We start from the raw sequence: 15,828 nt of genomic DNA on the forward strand, positions 1-15,828 counted from the left end.
ATCGTGAATTCCATCTTTATCACACGGTAAAGAATTAAGCCTAATTCGAATAAGTAACAGTAATAGGTAGAGATACGTTAAACTATTGGAAATTTCTACATAATGGTAACAGAAATTATATCTTTACCTCACAAGAAAGAAAAAGAGAAAAAAACGAAAACAAAAAACAGAGACAGACAGAAAAAAAATTACAAGGACAAGATACACGAGATTTAAACAATGAAATTCGTATATAAAAAAAATTCCGTAATATTTGCTCGGATGTTGAGGCGTGTGTATAGGTACGTTGAAGAGTCACAATTAAACAAAAAAACAAAAAAAAAAATTCCCACTATTTCGAACGTCTTTCTCTCCGAAATAATCATCAAAATACGTACGCGAACCGATACCGAATTATGAAAATAAAAAAAATGATAAAAACGCGTAATAATTCGCTTCAAATTTTCGACCAATGTCAAAGCTTATTCTAGAAAAATTTCCAATCGCTCGATCTCAAACCCCGAATAAGACACCTCTCGTACAATTTTTCTCCACTTCATTTCGATCCGAGTCACGATAACGCTACATAAAAATCAATTTCCTGAGTTGACGAGATCGCATTTCTTCTCACTCGAGACCAATTTTTGTTCTATTTTCTCATCATCAAATTTAAGCGACAACGTTTTCCCCAATTACACGACTGACCAAAAAAAAAAAGAAAAAAAAAGCGCAACTAAAACGAGAATTTTCTCTCTGATCACACCGACGAAGAACGATAGATGCTCGATAATCGGTATTTTTCTTTACACGCTATATTATTTCAACTGTGGTTTATGGAAAATGCAATGTTATTCGATTTTACACGTTTTGGCTGTCAAAGCCCTTGAAGTAGGAAGGCTTGTGTGGCGAATGAAGAACCGCGCCTGCGATTTAATCGACGCGACAGTCTGAGGTCTTCAGTTAATCATCGTTTTCGAGGAATAAAAATCGATTCGAATCTTGGAAATTCTGAAAGGAAAAAAAACATACGAATATTAACGTGCACAGAAAATAAATTAATCTGAATAAAATCATCGTTTTTCTCCGATCAACTCACCGGCGCTTTTTCTTCTTTAGCTTTCGGCAATGGGGCAGCATCGTCACGTAAATCGCTGCAAAAAAAACATAACGACGATTAGCAAACAGATATAAAAATTCACAGATAGGAAAATTGCTGAGAGGAGGGGGGGGGGGAGGGGAGGGGAGGGGAGAGAGCTCATTCGACGAGTCATTCTTTCATCAAATTCATGAACCGTTTAGGTCAGAAGATCAACGACCAATTCGTAAATATCTCGAACAAGTTATCGATAGGAAAACAGCAGATATTGAAAACTAGGAACTTTCAACTCACCGAGGTTTCTTCGGATTCTTGTCTTTATTCTTTCCGTTATTCTTGATATTCGTTTTATCATTGAGTTGATTATCTACGAAAAAAAAAAACACAAAAATTAGAGAAATACAATACACTAAAACTTCCAACTACGTCTATGATCAAATCACACAATTCGCATCTTACCGACGCTTTTCTTCTTCTCGTCTTTCTGACTTCTCGGCTTATCGTTGGCGTCGCTATCGTCGCCGTCGCGTTTCTTCTTCTTATCCTTTTTGCGATTCTTACTACAGCTAAACGAGTTATCATTTAATTCGGACTGTTCGTTAGTGGAAATACTTTCGTTCGACTTTGTGGCCGCGTCTTCGGACGAATCGATCCCGACGCCGTTTTCGTTACCGTTCTCGACGGTTTTCCTATTCGCGTTATCGTCGTCTACGATTTTCAATCTATCGTCGGCCGAGGCGGCGGCGGCGGTCGCGCTGGTGCCCGATGACTGACTGGGCCTTCGATCGTCGTCTCTGTCGTTCAGTCTTTCGTCGTGTCTGCGAGCTTCGTATCTGTCGTCGTCCCTCAGATTGGTGGTCGACGACGAGCACGAAGATCTATTGCTGAAACTAGCGCCGCTATCGTTATTTCTACTATCACCGCCGCGGTAAAATCCGTTATCGCGGTCGCGATCACGGTCTCGGTCGCGATCGAGGCCACCACCCCTACGAGGACCGCCGTTGCGCCCTCTGCTGCTGCCGAAACTGCTCCATTTCGAGTCGGACGATCGACCGCCGCCGTATTGATTATCGTCTCGTCGGTCTTCTCTTCGAAATTGGCCGCCGTTATCGGGTCTTCGACCGCGATTTTCACGCCGATTATCGCGACCTCCTCCACGACCGTCGCGGTCACGGTCTCGGTCTCGATCGCGGTCGCGACCGAAATTGAATTTACTATCGTTGTAACGACCGCCACGATCGCGATCGCTTCCGCGATTCGAAGACTGCGAGTCTGGATTCGTGAAGTGATCCGGCTCGTAACGTATGAAGTCGTCGTCCGACGTCGTGTGCGTTCGGCCGGTCGGACGTTGATAGATTTCGTCGGACGTAGACGGTACGCGGCTTTCGGCGGCCGGCTGTGGCTGCTGTTCGGGCTGAGGCCGCCTCCAGGCCGTGGGTTCGGGTTGAGATCGATCTTCAACAACGTGCGTATCGCTCGATTCGTAAGCGTCAGATTTTTCCTGCAACAATATCGTAGTATTTTAGTAACTATTTTTCGTTATATTGAATATTCGTACAACTACGTAGGTTGAAAAAAACGCCACCGTGTATTTTACAAAGCGACCGAATTTGCAATCCAAAGTACGAAATCCGGTGTCTATGCAAAAAATTACTATCGCACGCATCAGGTAACGATTGCCTATTGAGAAAGACAACCGTTTAATAAATAACGGTGCATCCTACTCCCCCACCCCTCCATCGAGTCATTTTAGACCAATCAAGAACGCGATACTTACGATCACAGACGACGAAGCGTCGGAAATATTGCTATCGACGGTAGCAGTAGCTGCTTGAGCTTTGCTCTTACGCTGCTCCCAGACATTTTTCGGCGGCGGAGGCTGAGGCTCTTTGAATTCGTTTTGTTTAGCGCCGGAATTATCGTCGTTCTTCGGATACGACGACGAATCTTTGGATTCGTTATCGGACTGACCGGTTTGGTGCGATTCGTAGGCAGTATCTGCGTTATCGTTATCGTGTCTTCTGAACCACAAAAAAAAAAACACGTTAATAATCGAGCGTATTCGTAATACGTATTTTCCAAATACATAAAACCGTATTCAACCAACCTATTACTCGATACCGACGACGATCTCGATCTATTCGACATCGGTGTCGAGACAGGAGGCGGCGACGATCCGCGACTACGCGTTCCCGTCGGCTGCGAAGTGACTGCGCTGAGTTTAGCTTCGATTTCCATCTCACGTTTAAGCGTATCGACGGGTTTAGCGCCGCCAAATATGGACGACGGAAGCGCATCCGGTACACTACTAGGTTCTAGTGGTTTGGTACGCGGCTGTATATCTAACTTCGGTCTAGACTTTGGCTCATCTGAAACAACCAACAATCCCCAATATTAATATCAATTATACAAAAAAACCGTCACATTTTTAATACGTCAACAACGAGCAGTTTACCTTTTTCAGGAGCAGAAGCGGGAACTTCGCGTCTAACGAATTCTCGTTCTTCTCGAGGTTCGAATGGTTTACGACCGAACCCCATACGACTACCGCCACCGCCGCCGCGATCATCGCGATCGTATTTCTTGCCAAATATTCGATTACCGCCGCGGTCGTTGGAGCGACCATCGAAATCCCGATCGCGATCGCGGTCACGATCACGGTCACGGTCTCGATCTCGATCACGTTCGCGGTCGCGGAAACCACCACCGCCTCTTGAAAACGATCCGCTGGGTTCCGGATCGAAAGGTCTAGCTTCGCGAAACGGTCTTCCACCACCGGCCTCGTCTCTTCCTCCTGGACGAGTGAATCCTGCGAAATTACAATAAAATTAAGATCGTCGTTCGAACCAGAGGTGAGGCACGAAGCACGAATGTAAACTATTACACATACCCTTATCTGGATCGTGAGGAATTGGAGCGGCTGCTCGCCATTCTCCCAAGTTCTTTTCGCTGCCTTCGATTCGATCGGAGACATCGCGCCGCGAAAATGACACATTGCCCGAACGTGAATTTCTATCGTTGCGATTGTCATCCTCGTTCGGCAATGATATTCGAACTAGACGGTTTTTCAACGTCTGCAACAGAAATAAACGTATTTCAAATTAGAGAAATGTCGAGTAATTTGGGCAAAAAATAGACCCTGTAGGTTTTTTATTTGAAAAAAAAAAATTGAATGAGTTGTCAAAAATAGGTCTGATCAAATTTACAAAACAGAAATAATCGTTCTGATAATCAAATATTTGGAAAGAAATTAACAACCAAAATTTCAGCTGCTCATTTTGCAAATTTCTAAAAATCCAAAAACTGAAATTTATTGGTTTCTCTAGAAAATTCATTTTTTTAAAGGGGAGGGGGGAGGGAAGATGGGAGAGTCAGATTGAAATTTTTACACATTCAAATCCTGGGAGAAGAAAATACATGAAAAATTTCAAAGTTCGATAAACGTTCAAATCAGAAAAGGAAAGGAGGGGAAGATTACAGCAATGTTCATTCAAATTTGTTGTTGTAACTTCAAGAAAGACTAAGAAAATGAAAATTTTTGCAAAAAAATCGATTTTTTGACAACTTTGGTAAATAAGCAGGACTTTTTTTTTCACAATTTTTCCAAAAAATCAAGACTTATGGTAAAATAAGAAGGAAAGGGTTAAAGAATGGGAGGGGGGGGGGGAGATCGAAACTTATTCGAGTTCGATTTTCAAAAGTAAATCAAAATTCTAAAATAAATTGATAATTTTGAAAAATCTTGAAGTTTCGCTGAAAAAAATGGGAAAAAGGACAACTTTTTCTGCTGCTTTGGTAAGAAAAAAAGGACTTCTTTACAATTTTGGCAAAAATCGAAAATTTGATGACATTTTGACAAAACACAAAACGCACGACTTCGGGTAGGAATTACTTCAACGGCTTCAACTGGGAAGGGAAGGGAAGGGAAGGGAAGGGAAGAGCCAGATCAAAATCAATTCAGGTTGAACTTTCAAAAAAAAAAAAAAAAAAAAAAAACTAAAAAGAGAAAATTTCAAAAAAAAGGGGAAAAAGCAACTGAATCTGCCTCTTTTTTTTTTTGAAAAAATTGGGTCTCTGCTGAAATTTAGACAAACAACGAGAGTTACTCGCAACTTTGGCAAAAAAACAATAATTTCTGGTAGTTTTGGAAAAATGCAAGACATTTGGCAGGAATTTTACCGACAGTTATAATTTGAAAAAGAAGGAAAGGAGGAAGGGCGAGTCAGATTAATAAAAATTTATTCAAGTTCTATTTTCCAAAAAAAAAAAAAAAAAAAAAAAAACCTAGAAAAATAAATGTCAAATTCCAAAGTTCTATTGAAGAAAGGGAGAAAGCACGTCTTTTTCTGCCATTTTTGCAAGGAAGTGGGACTATTGGCAATTTGAATACAAAATCAGCATTTTCTGACGATGTTAGCAGAAAAGCAAGGTCTTTGACAGAAATTTTGCGAAGGGGGTGTGCCGTCAAAGTTCATTCGGTTCGAAATGGTCTCATTTACAAACAAAACTACGAAAAAAATGAATGAAAAAAAAAACTCGGAAAGGGACAAAGGTAGGTCAAAATTTAGGCAGTTTAAAATTATTTTACATAATTTCAAACATTACTAAGAAGAAATAGAAAAGAAATCAAACTCTCAAGCCAGAGTGAAAAAAGGAAAAAGCACAACAACTACTGGCAGTTTTGGCAGAAAAGCAAGACAATTGGCAGGAATTTCACCACCGGTAATCATTTGAAAGAGAAGGAATAGAGGGAGGCGAGAGTCAGATAGATCGAAATTTATGCAAGAACCACAAAATTCCAAAATAAAATAAGTCAAACTCCTAAGTTCGATTTTCGGATCAAAATCATTTTATTTTCAAACAGAACAATGAAAAACAATCTAATTTTGAAAAGGGACAGAGCCAGGTCAAAATTCATTCAGTTTAAAATTGTTCTATTTTCAAACAAAACAAGGGGAAAAAATGGAAAAGAAATCAGAATCTCCAGCCAGAGAAAAAAAAATGGAGAAAGCACTTCATTATTCTATAATATTGAAAAATCAGAGGTCAATTTTAGCAAAAGCAAAAATTTCTGGCAGTGTTGGCAAAAAAGTAGAACACAAAAATTCCGACAAAAAAAAACGCCCAGCCCAAATTCATTCTTAGATCTTCTGAAGAAATTCAAAAAGCATGGAACCATCTAAAACCTCATCTGAGGCTCCAGCATGATTGAAAAAAGGTCAAACGGGGGGAGTGGGGGAAAATTGTTGATAAGTTGAACGACAGTCATTCGTGCGAGTTTCAAAAATTCCTCTGCACGTGCAATTTTTTCGAGTTTTTTCAATTTTTAATTTCTTAAATTATCAATAGACACGTTAACTAGGATGAGAGTAAGTTGGGATTTGATTTTTAGCGGCCCAAATTTGATTCCCGCACTTTTCGAAGAAATTTTCAAAATTCAGGACAAATCGAAAATCGAGCTAACGCTCCAGAATAGCTGAAAATTATAAAATTTAGGCGGGTGCAAGAGGGGGGGGGTCGGGGGTCGATATCAATGTGATAAACTGATTTCCATTATTTTGTACCGAGTCAAAAGGCATATTTAAAAAAAAAAGAAAAAATAAAGGTACAGAGTTTCAAATTATGCCCTTTCCAAAAATCACATTTCTGTTCAAATCAAAAGAGAATACCTCAAGTGGCACTTTTGGGAATAACCAACTACCTAATTTTCGGGCAGATCTGAAAAAACACGATTCGCAAGACTCGAGGATACAGATTTTTCAGAGGGAGGGGGGGGAGGGCGTTGAGGGTTACAAGAATTAATGAAATCGTGAAAATTGAAGAAATCGATTTTCGGACACGTAATCTAACAATTTTCCGCAGAAAATTCACTATTTTCAAAAATTTCTGAACCACCGTCCTCCTTCCCACTCGATACAATTTTCAAAATTATTCCAACAAATAAGTGGAAGCGTATACGACGAACAATAATGATCAAAGTTCCCATTTGTAATCAAATTTCGAAATAAATAAATCAACGTTGGTAATAAATTCTGAAAAACCTCGACGAATATCTTACCAATTCGCCCTCATTGAGCGCGGTTAAAAGACTGGATTTATCTTTGAATTCAACGTATCCGAATCCTTTCATACGATCATAACGATTGTCTTTCGGTAGTTGTATATTAGCAATCTGTAAAAACAAAATGAATTAGAGTAATGTACAAAAATAACGTAGACGAACGAGATAAAATATAATAAGAAAAAAACCTATGCAAATATTTTCTCGATTAAACGTAGTCAAATAACCAAAGGTCAATAATCATCATACCACACAAGCGCCATATTAAATAGTCTCAATTTAGCTCGCCACGTTATCTCATTAGAGAAAGAGAGCGAGTGACTCATGATATTTCACTTTTTAATCAGACAAGTGGTCAATTCAGGTTACGTGCTCGACCAGACCATTTCCATAGCACCTTTACGGTGCCAAGAAACGTCAGGAGCACAGTAATCATATTCGCCTTTCATAACACATCATTTGTTTTGCTTTCAATATCAAGACAAAAGGCCAATATAACGGTTTAACAAGTCGTTTAACAAAAGAAGGGTTCACATGAACATTCCTAGAATTGCAATAACCACGGTAACGTTAAAATTGTAGATCCAGACGAGATAAGATGAATAAAGGTGACCGGAGTCTCGATAAATATCAATTAAATAGTGGAACTGGAGAAAAATTTCACAGATTCCTTACGAGTGTGTTCAAATAATACATACCTTGAGTTCATTGAAATGCTGGGCGATATCGTCTTCCGTAATTTCATACGGAAGATTCGATAAATATGCCATGAAAGGTCCATTAGGATTAATTTTACTTTCATCTATGACCAAATCAGTCGCTGCACGTGGAGCGGTAGGTAAATTGATAGAAGTGATCTTTTTAATCGTGTACTCTGAAAATATAAATACGTTAAATTAATCATTTTTCGAAATCGAAATACTTATAGAAATATCGCAAATTATCTCAATTTATCAATACGTATTCAATTCGAGTTATCAGCTGAACGATAAATACATGTGGCAACACCGATGCTAGGATAAGTTCGAAAAAATTCGAATACATTATCCTCACAGCACGATGTCTCACTTTACTGTCCCTGTTTTTGTCAAGAAACCAACAAAGTTTGTTGGATTCTCAAAGAAAACAGGTTCTTTAGAATACAATAAACTATGAATCCAGTTCAGTTCTATCTCATTAGTCATTTTTCGCGAAAACTATTAAAAAACAAGACTGATCGTTAAAGAATGCTACGGTTATTCACATTCTCGATGTATTTCTATTAAATTGAAATAAGAAGTAACTAGATTAGAACTTCGACACAAATGAATTATCGAGAATTTCTATCCATCGATAAATTTGAATACTTAAGTAGTTCGACGAATACATTTGTATTTAAATATTCGCCCAAGCTATCGATACTCGATAGTTGAAAGAAAATGAAACAAAACGGAAGTCGAACACGAAACGTTTCCATTTCGGAATCCAAATCGTACGAATTGTTTGAAAGTAACGGGGCTCAAATAAACGTTCAAGGTTCATTTGAGCACGTTTACCTTTCACATTGATTTCCCTGCTTGTATCAAAATAGCTTCGAATATACTAAAAGCCATCTCAAATGAACAGGTTACAAAAAAACACAAATGAGCAGAACTAGAGGGTTAAATACACGAAAGCCTATCATAATAGAACGGATATTCAGATTTCGATTCGTTGTAAATGTCAGCAAAAGATTAGTCTGAATTGAGTTATTAACGGGTAACCTTGCACATTGAACTAAAACAGCGAATCACGAGAGTTTCCATCAAACACGACGAGTATAACCTCCGATCACAGGGACCGTCCCGGGCCAAATGACTCGCCGTGTTCGCTATTTCTGGTTCCCTCGCCAACCTTAATTAAAGCTGCTCCCTGCTAGAGAGTTGAACGATTCTGTCTCAGACCTTCCCGGGATTAAAATGAACAACTAAGTGCTCCGTATGTGAATCCCTGGTGCAAGATTTTTGTTGACATTACAACGATACTACTACTCTAACAAACACCGAAGTGTCTACAGATACGAATCATCATTAAATCCGTTCGACACGTAGAAAATTTCAGCCAAGTTGGCAATACAGTAGAGTAATAATGTGAGGAAAGTTACCGCTCAATTCATCTTCGACTTCGTCGGCCCAACTTTGCGACGGACGAAAATCTGTATTTGGTAAAATATCTTCCAAGGCTACTTGCTTCCATTTTGCCTTTTTTTTACCTTTACCTGAAATTTCAAAAAACGTGATTACACTCGAGATATTGAAACTACGATTAACGAGTACTAAACGTATAGACGAAGTATAATAACGTAATAATAAAATAATCGATAGATTACACGTATCGAAAGAACAATATTTGTAATATTTTATCGAGGTGAGAATGAAACTGATAAAAAGCATCTTCTCAAGTTTCTTCCTTACATGGAAGTAATGTTTACAAAATCAGTAAATAAGAGAAAGTGATATGATTACTCGTTGTGGAAAAATTCCCCCTTTACAACGTGAATAAAACATTCAGACGGTTAAAAAAGAGGTAAAAATTAACATTTTCTCAATCAAATGACACGTTAACATTGTGACCATGTGGATTTTGGCATTAACTTTACGTCTTTCGATATCGAATGATGGAAAGTTGACGTAATATTCTAACATTATGGCGAAGCGAAGGAACGTAATCTAACACGATTAGAATCACTAAACGTACTTACCCGAAGACATTATTTAACAAATTCTTTCAAAATTAACTCAAACTTCGATTAAAAGTGTGTTAAATGAAACTACCGAAAAAAAAAAGATTTCAGTCACTACAACTGCACTCTGCACCGATAGGACATGGCACATAGAAGAAAAAAAGCAGTTTGAATTCGCGTCGAATCGTATTGGTCACTTTCTAATTTTCACAGATGAAAACATTGAGAAATACCGCTTTTGGTAGGTTTTTTACCTACTCATTTGAGAAAAAGTTGTACGTTTCGTTCGAGTGTCGTGGTTTTTTCGCACGTCGTATTTACGATCTGTGAAGCCAAAAAGGATTTTAATTTTTTTCTGTGGATTGAAAATTTCCTGAATTTTTTATCTGTGTTGTTTCCCGCCAAACATGTTTTGTTTTTCTTTCATTTATCAGATCATGCTGTAAAATTTTCATTCAGCTGAAAATCTTTTTATTATATTTTTGATTCTTTTTTTTGTTAATTTGTGTAAATGTTACGAGTTTTAATTAATAAGTAGATTATCTAGTTCGATAACGTAAACCCCAAGTTGTTTATATTTATTTCCTGTGTGTGTTTTAATCCATTCTAATGGATGTTTCCGATGTACGTACCGGGTTCACGAAACACCGCGACGATGTGGGCATCAAATGTCAAAAATTATTTCAAGATTTCTTAGAAGAGTAAGTGTTATTCCATTTCGTGTCTTCGTCGTCGACGAACTACCCTAATTTTTCAAAATCATCACCGATCTGTGGTGTTTCCGGTGAAGTGTTTCGATCTGATAATAACCTTTGTATTCGATTACAGATTCACCGAAGATGGCGAGAATAAATATGGGAAACCGATGGCCGAGTTGGAAAAAATGGAACGAAACTGTCTGGAGGTGAGCTTCGACGATGTTGAAAGATATAATCAAAATCTAGCCACAACCATTATCGAGGAATACTATCGGTACGTAGACTTCAGTGTGATTTGAAGCTATTCTCGTACGTGGTTGTTTACTAACTTTCATTATGCTTTGCAGAGTATATCCGTATCTTTGCCAAGCCCTTGCTAATGTTGTAAAGGATAGAGCAAAAGAGAAACTGGACAAAGAATATTATGTCAGTTTGGTCGACGTACCCAGTCGGCATAAAGTTAGAGAACTGAAAAGTGTTAGAATCGGTACTCTTATTCGAATATCAGGTCAGGTTGTAAGGACTCATCCTGTTCATCCCGAACTAATCAGCGGCACCTTTATCTGCCTGGATTGCCAAACAGTTATTCCTGGAGTGGAGCAACAATTCAAAGTGAGTCTTTGTGAAATTTACGATTTACAATTTTTGATTTTAAATAACCTCCGGCGTATTTGCAGTTCACAATGCCAACAATTTGTCGTAATCCGGTGTGTAATAATCGACGTCGTTTCGATTTGGATATCAATAAGTCGGTGTTCGTTGATTTTCAAAAAGTTAAAATACAAGAAACTCAAGCCGAGTTGCCTCGAGGATCCATCCCTAGAAGGTAAAAATCATCAACTTCACGATTCGAATACTTCATTGGTATTTATTTCACGTTTCGTTGTGTGTTTATGTGTCTAGTGTCGATGTGATCTTACGAGCTGAAATTGTCGAAACTGTACAAGCCGGAGACCGTTACGATTTCACTGGCACGTTGATTGTTGTTCCTGACGTAGCTGTAATGTCAGTTCCAGGAGCTAAAGCTGAAATCGGCTCGCGTCACAAAAGCGGGGATAACGTTGCCGATGGAATTCGTGGATTGAAATCACTCGGTGTACGAGATCTCACTTATAAAATGGCATTTATGGCGTGCAGCGTCGCTCCTACGAACCCGAGAGTAAGAAATACCGTATTTTTATCAGGCTGTGAACAGTTTTTAGATAGCTGATGGTGAATTTGTTTCAGTTTTTCGGTGGTGAACTGCCTGAGGAATTTTTAACCGCTGAGATGATCAAGAAACAGATGACTGATGCCGAATGGAATAAGGTGTACGAAATGAGTCGAGATAAAGAGCTATATTCTAATTTAGTTAGCAGTTTGTTTCCGTCTATTTATGGAAATGAACAGATTAAAAAAGGTTAGCATTTCTCCCTTTGCAACTGGATCATTTCTTTTTAATACCTTTTTGATCCATTTATAACTTCGAATTTTTAATACGTTAAACGTATGATAATTTACAGGTATTATTTTGATGTTATTCGGAGGCGTCCCAAAAAGAACTGTAGAAGGTACTGCCTTGAGAGGAGATATCAACTGTATCATCGTCGGCGATCCCAGTACAGCTAAATCACAACTACTCAAACAAGTATATTTTCTTTTGCAAGAAATTTAATCCAAAATTGCGACAATATTGTAATTTTTTGCCAATGTTTGTACCTTCAGGTCGCAGAACTTTGCCCCAGATCGGTATACACTTCTGGTAAAGCTTCGACCGCAGCTGGTCTAACTGCAGCTGTAGTGAAAGACGAAGAATCGTCTGATTTTGTCATCGAAGCCGGTGCTCTGCTATTGGCAGATAATGGAATATGTTGCATCGACGAATTCGATAAAATGGATCTTCACGATCAAGTAGCCATTCACGAAGCCATGGAACAACAAACTATCTCTATAGCTAAAGTAATATTGGGTCTTGAATAACCGTTGAATGAGTTGGGAATTTGTAATTGAAAAGTTTGAATTTTCTAGGCTGGAGTACGAGCTTCGTTGAATGCCAGAACATCTATTTTAGCTGCTGCAAATCCAGTCGGTGGAAGGTACGATCGAACTAGATCATTGCAACAAAATGTTACCTTATCTGCGCCGATTATGTCTCGTTTTGATTTATTTTTCGTTTTATTGGATGAATGCAACGAAGTACGAGTTTCATGTGTATTTGATTTGTTTTTCAATTTCGAGAAAACTAATTAAAGTATTTCTATGTTTAGCTCGTTGATTACGCCATTGCGGAAAGAATCGTACAATTGCACAGTAATTTGGAAATAAATATCGATAGAGTTTATACTCAAGATGAAGTACTCCGATATATTTTATTCGCTAAACAATTCAAACCCCTCATCACACCGGTATTAAAATTACTTCTTTTGTTATTTTTAGAATGGAATTGTATTTTATTATTATATCTGTTGAAAATTCCAGGAAGCCAAAACTTTATTAGTGGACTGTTATAATCAACTTCGTCAACGTGACGTCCAATCAACGACCAAAGGTACCTGGAGGATTTCAGTACGTCAGTTAGAATCACTGATCCGACTTTCCGAAGCTATGGCTAAAATGGAGTGCTCTGATGATGTAAGATATATAATTTTTTAATCTCAGAAGAAAACTAGAGGAATAGTTTACTGACACGAGTAATTTTCAGGTAATTAAAAGACATGTCGAAGAAGCTTTCTCTCTGTTGAATAAATCTATCATTCGAGTGGAGCAGCCGGATATCAATCTAGATGACCAACCTGACGGTCCTCTTACTACAATCGAAGAAGGTAATAAAAAAAACTCTCGAATTAGATTCATTCTTGCAAAAGTGGTTGCATACTTTCAGAGAATTTTCAATCATATTTTGAAAAAATTAGAATAATTACTTGAAAAATATTTCGAATGAGTGTTAATATTGTAATAAATGAATTGTTTCTATTTTAGAACCAAATGAAGAATTGGTCGATGATCCAGAACCGATCGGATCACCATCAGGAAATATTCCACCATCTCAGCAGTCTGCTGCCTCTGAACCGAAAAAGAAATTGACTCTGTCGTTTGAGGAATACAAGCGATTAACTAATTCTATTGTTATTTTTATTCGTAAAGAAGAAGAGAAGCAATCAGCAGCATTAGAAGAAGGTAATGTGAATTTAAAATAATCACGTAATTAAAATTATATTCGAAGTCGAAAATGCTAATTAATTTGCGTTATTTTTCAGCTGGAGGAGATGCTACGCAAGAATTAGAAGGCGTTCGTAGAGGAGATGTTGTCAATCATTATTTAGAATCGATAGGCGACCAGATCGAAACCGAACAAGAGTTATGTGAGAAAAAAGCATTAATCAACAAAATCATCGAAAGACTTATGCATCACGTAAGTTGTGAAGAATCATTTTATTATCAATTAAATGGTTTAATTCGTTCACTTGTATTCGTATCTCAACAAAGGGTTGCATTTTTGTAACGTTAAAATTCTGTGTTATTTTATTTCGAAAGTTTTTTGCCTCGGAACTAATTTTCCTCGAATTGCATTTAAGATGTTTCTAATTAAGTACTTTGAAAATGACCTTTTTTCCATGAATTTCGAAAGTTCATCCTTCGACAATTTAAACTAAATACTTGGTGAACATATTTTTTTTAAATATTACTTTTTTCCTGAACATTACGAAAAAGCCCTGCATTTTACTAAAATTGATAAAAGTGTCACTTTCGACCAAAAATGGCAAGAAATTCTTTCTTTGATAAAAATTGCCCCAATACTGTTTTTTTGCTGAAAACCTTAAAATCGTCGTTTTTAAAATTCCAAACAGTTTTTTTTTAAATGAATTGGTCTTTTTCTGAAATTGTTGAAGTCTCATTTTTTGCCAAAAATTGACAAAATGTCTCGTTTTTCATATAAAAATTGCGAAAAGGTCTCATTTTTAGCCAAAGTTTAGAAAAAGTCTCGCTTTTTGACGAAAATTTTTCCTTTTCTCTAAACATTTTCAATGTCTCACTTTTTTACTAAAAACTATCGAGAGCATATTTTTTGCTTATAACTTTGATGCAATTTTTTTGTTCACAGGATCAAATTCTAATCCCATTAACGTCTCCTGAAACCGATAGAGATGATGAACCAGTGGAAGGAGAAGACGAAGAAGAGGCCGAAGAAAGAAGGAAAAACAATCAATTGATTGTAGTTCATCCTATGTATTGCCCCGATGTATAATTTTAGTGATTAACGTGAATATTTAATTATAACTCAGAGAGTGATTCATCTGTCATATTTATACATCATTTTCTATACGTAAGTAAATGTTAATTGTCTGATCCATCTCGTAAATTTTAACGTCGAACTTTTCCAGTGTATTACCTACCTCGTATTTTGTTTGTGTTTATTTTTAGTACTTTTTTTTAAAAAAATAATTTATATTTTTTATTTTTAAAAAAAAATTATTTCATCGTGTGATTAAATTAAACGAAGCTATTTTTTTATCTCAATATTTTTCATTTTGTCGTTAACTATTTTTTGGAAATTTTTTCCTGGCGAAATTGATCAAACTTTTGATGCGAAAGTTTTGCTCCGATTTTATGATTTTAAGTACCTACCTACATTTCTGAGTCTTCAATTTTTTATTTTTTTTGTTTCGTTTGATTCCATAGAAAACCTGTACAGGGTGTTCCGGAAATCATCTGCCAAAATTCAACTGTAAATAGTACTCGAGGAGACGAACAAAAAATGTTATTATGACTGGTTGCCTATCTTGTGAACTGAAGGAGACACGTGCTTGGCAAAGCTCGAAATTCACCAATTTTGGAGGAAAAAAAAGTCCATCTGAAATAAGAAAATGTTCGAGTTATTTGAATGATGCTCATAAGTCATAACCCATAGTACTCGGTTGGATGAAAAAAATGCTACTCGTATTATAACAAATTGTCTATCTTCAAAATTGAAGGGGCAAACTTGATTGAAAATTCCAAATTTATTGTGCTTCAGATTTTAAGAATCTTGAATTTTCAAATTGTGTCTGCCCTTTTAATTTTGAAGATGGACAATTTGTATAATGACTTTTTTTGTTCGTCCATACTCAACAACTTGAGAGTTGGTAAAGTAATTTAAAAAATGATCCAAATTTCTCATTTTTTCCGAATTTTTCAAAATTGTTAATTTTTGATTTTTTGCAGACAAATATGGTGTAATTTCTTCAATTTAGAAATTTCGAATTCGATGGAAGCTATCTTCCTGTAGCTTTCTACTGAAATCCATTTTTCATGATTTTCATTTTAATGGAAATTT

The 15,828-nt window shown here is 37.0% G+C and overlaps 2 protein-coding genes across 3 annotated transcripts; one reads left to right on the forward strand and one right to left on the reverse strand.

Annotated features, from left to right (window-relative positions):
* Positions 1 to 310: 310 nt before the first annotated feature.
* Positions 311 to 10,008, reverse strand: LOC135838469 (eukaryotic translation initiation factor 4B-like). 2 transcript variants are annotated; one of them, XM_065354108.1, is made up of 12 exons: positions 9,856 to 10,008; positions 9,259 to 9,372; positions 7,835 to 8,010; positions 7,134 to 7,247; positions 3,966 to 4,149; positions 3,531 to 3,884; positions 3,183 to 3,444; positions 2,853 to 3,093; positions 1,535 to 2,576; positions 1,370 to 1,442; positions 1,076 to 1,130; positions 311 to 987 (listed from the first exon to the last, which is right to left on the reverse strand). In XM_065354108.1, exons 1-12 carry the CDS (start codon positions 9,863 to 9,865, stop codon positions 940 to 942), a joined length of 2,673 nt encoding a protein of 890 aa, XP_065210180.1. In that variant the 5' UTR covers positions 9,866 to 10,008; the 3' UTR covers positions 311 to 939. The 2 variants fall into 2 exon arrangements, with proteins under 2 accessions (XP_065210180.1, XP_065210179.1); XM_065354107.1 differs by having other exon boundaries at positions 2,853 to 3,096.
* A 255-nt stretch (positions 10,009 to 10,263) lies between these two features.
* Mcm6 (minichromosome maintenance 6) lies at positions 10,264 to 15,026 on the forward strand. Its single transcript, XM_065354109.1, has 15 exons — positions 10,264 to 10,538; positions 10,666 to 10,809; positions 10,883 to 11,147; positions 11,213 to 11,361; positions 11,439 to 11,694; positions 11,763 to 11,934; positions 12,038 to 12,162; positions 12,240 to 12,473; positions 12,543 to 12,710; positions 12,782 to 12,919; positions 12,993 to 13,145; positions 13,216 to 13,336; positions 13,494 to 13,691; positions 13,772 to 13,926; positions 14,617 to 15,026. Exons 1-15 carry the CDS (start codon positions 10,447 to 10,449, stop codon positions 14,758 to 14,760), a joined length of 2,514 nt encoding a protein of 837 aa, XP_065210181.1. The 5' UTR covers positions 10,264 to 10,446; the 3' UTR covers positions 14,761 to 15,026.
* The last annotated feature ends 802 nt before the right edge of the window (positions 15,027 to 15,828 follow it).

Source organism: Planococcus citri, chromosome 3 (genome assembly GCF_950023065.1).
Source record: "Planococcus citri chromosome 3, ihPlaCitr1.1, whole genome shotgun sequence".
NCBI lineage: Eukaryota > Metazoa > Arthropoda > Insecta > Hemiptera > Pseudococcidae > Planococcus > Planococcus citri.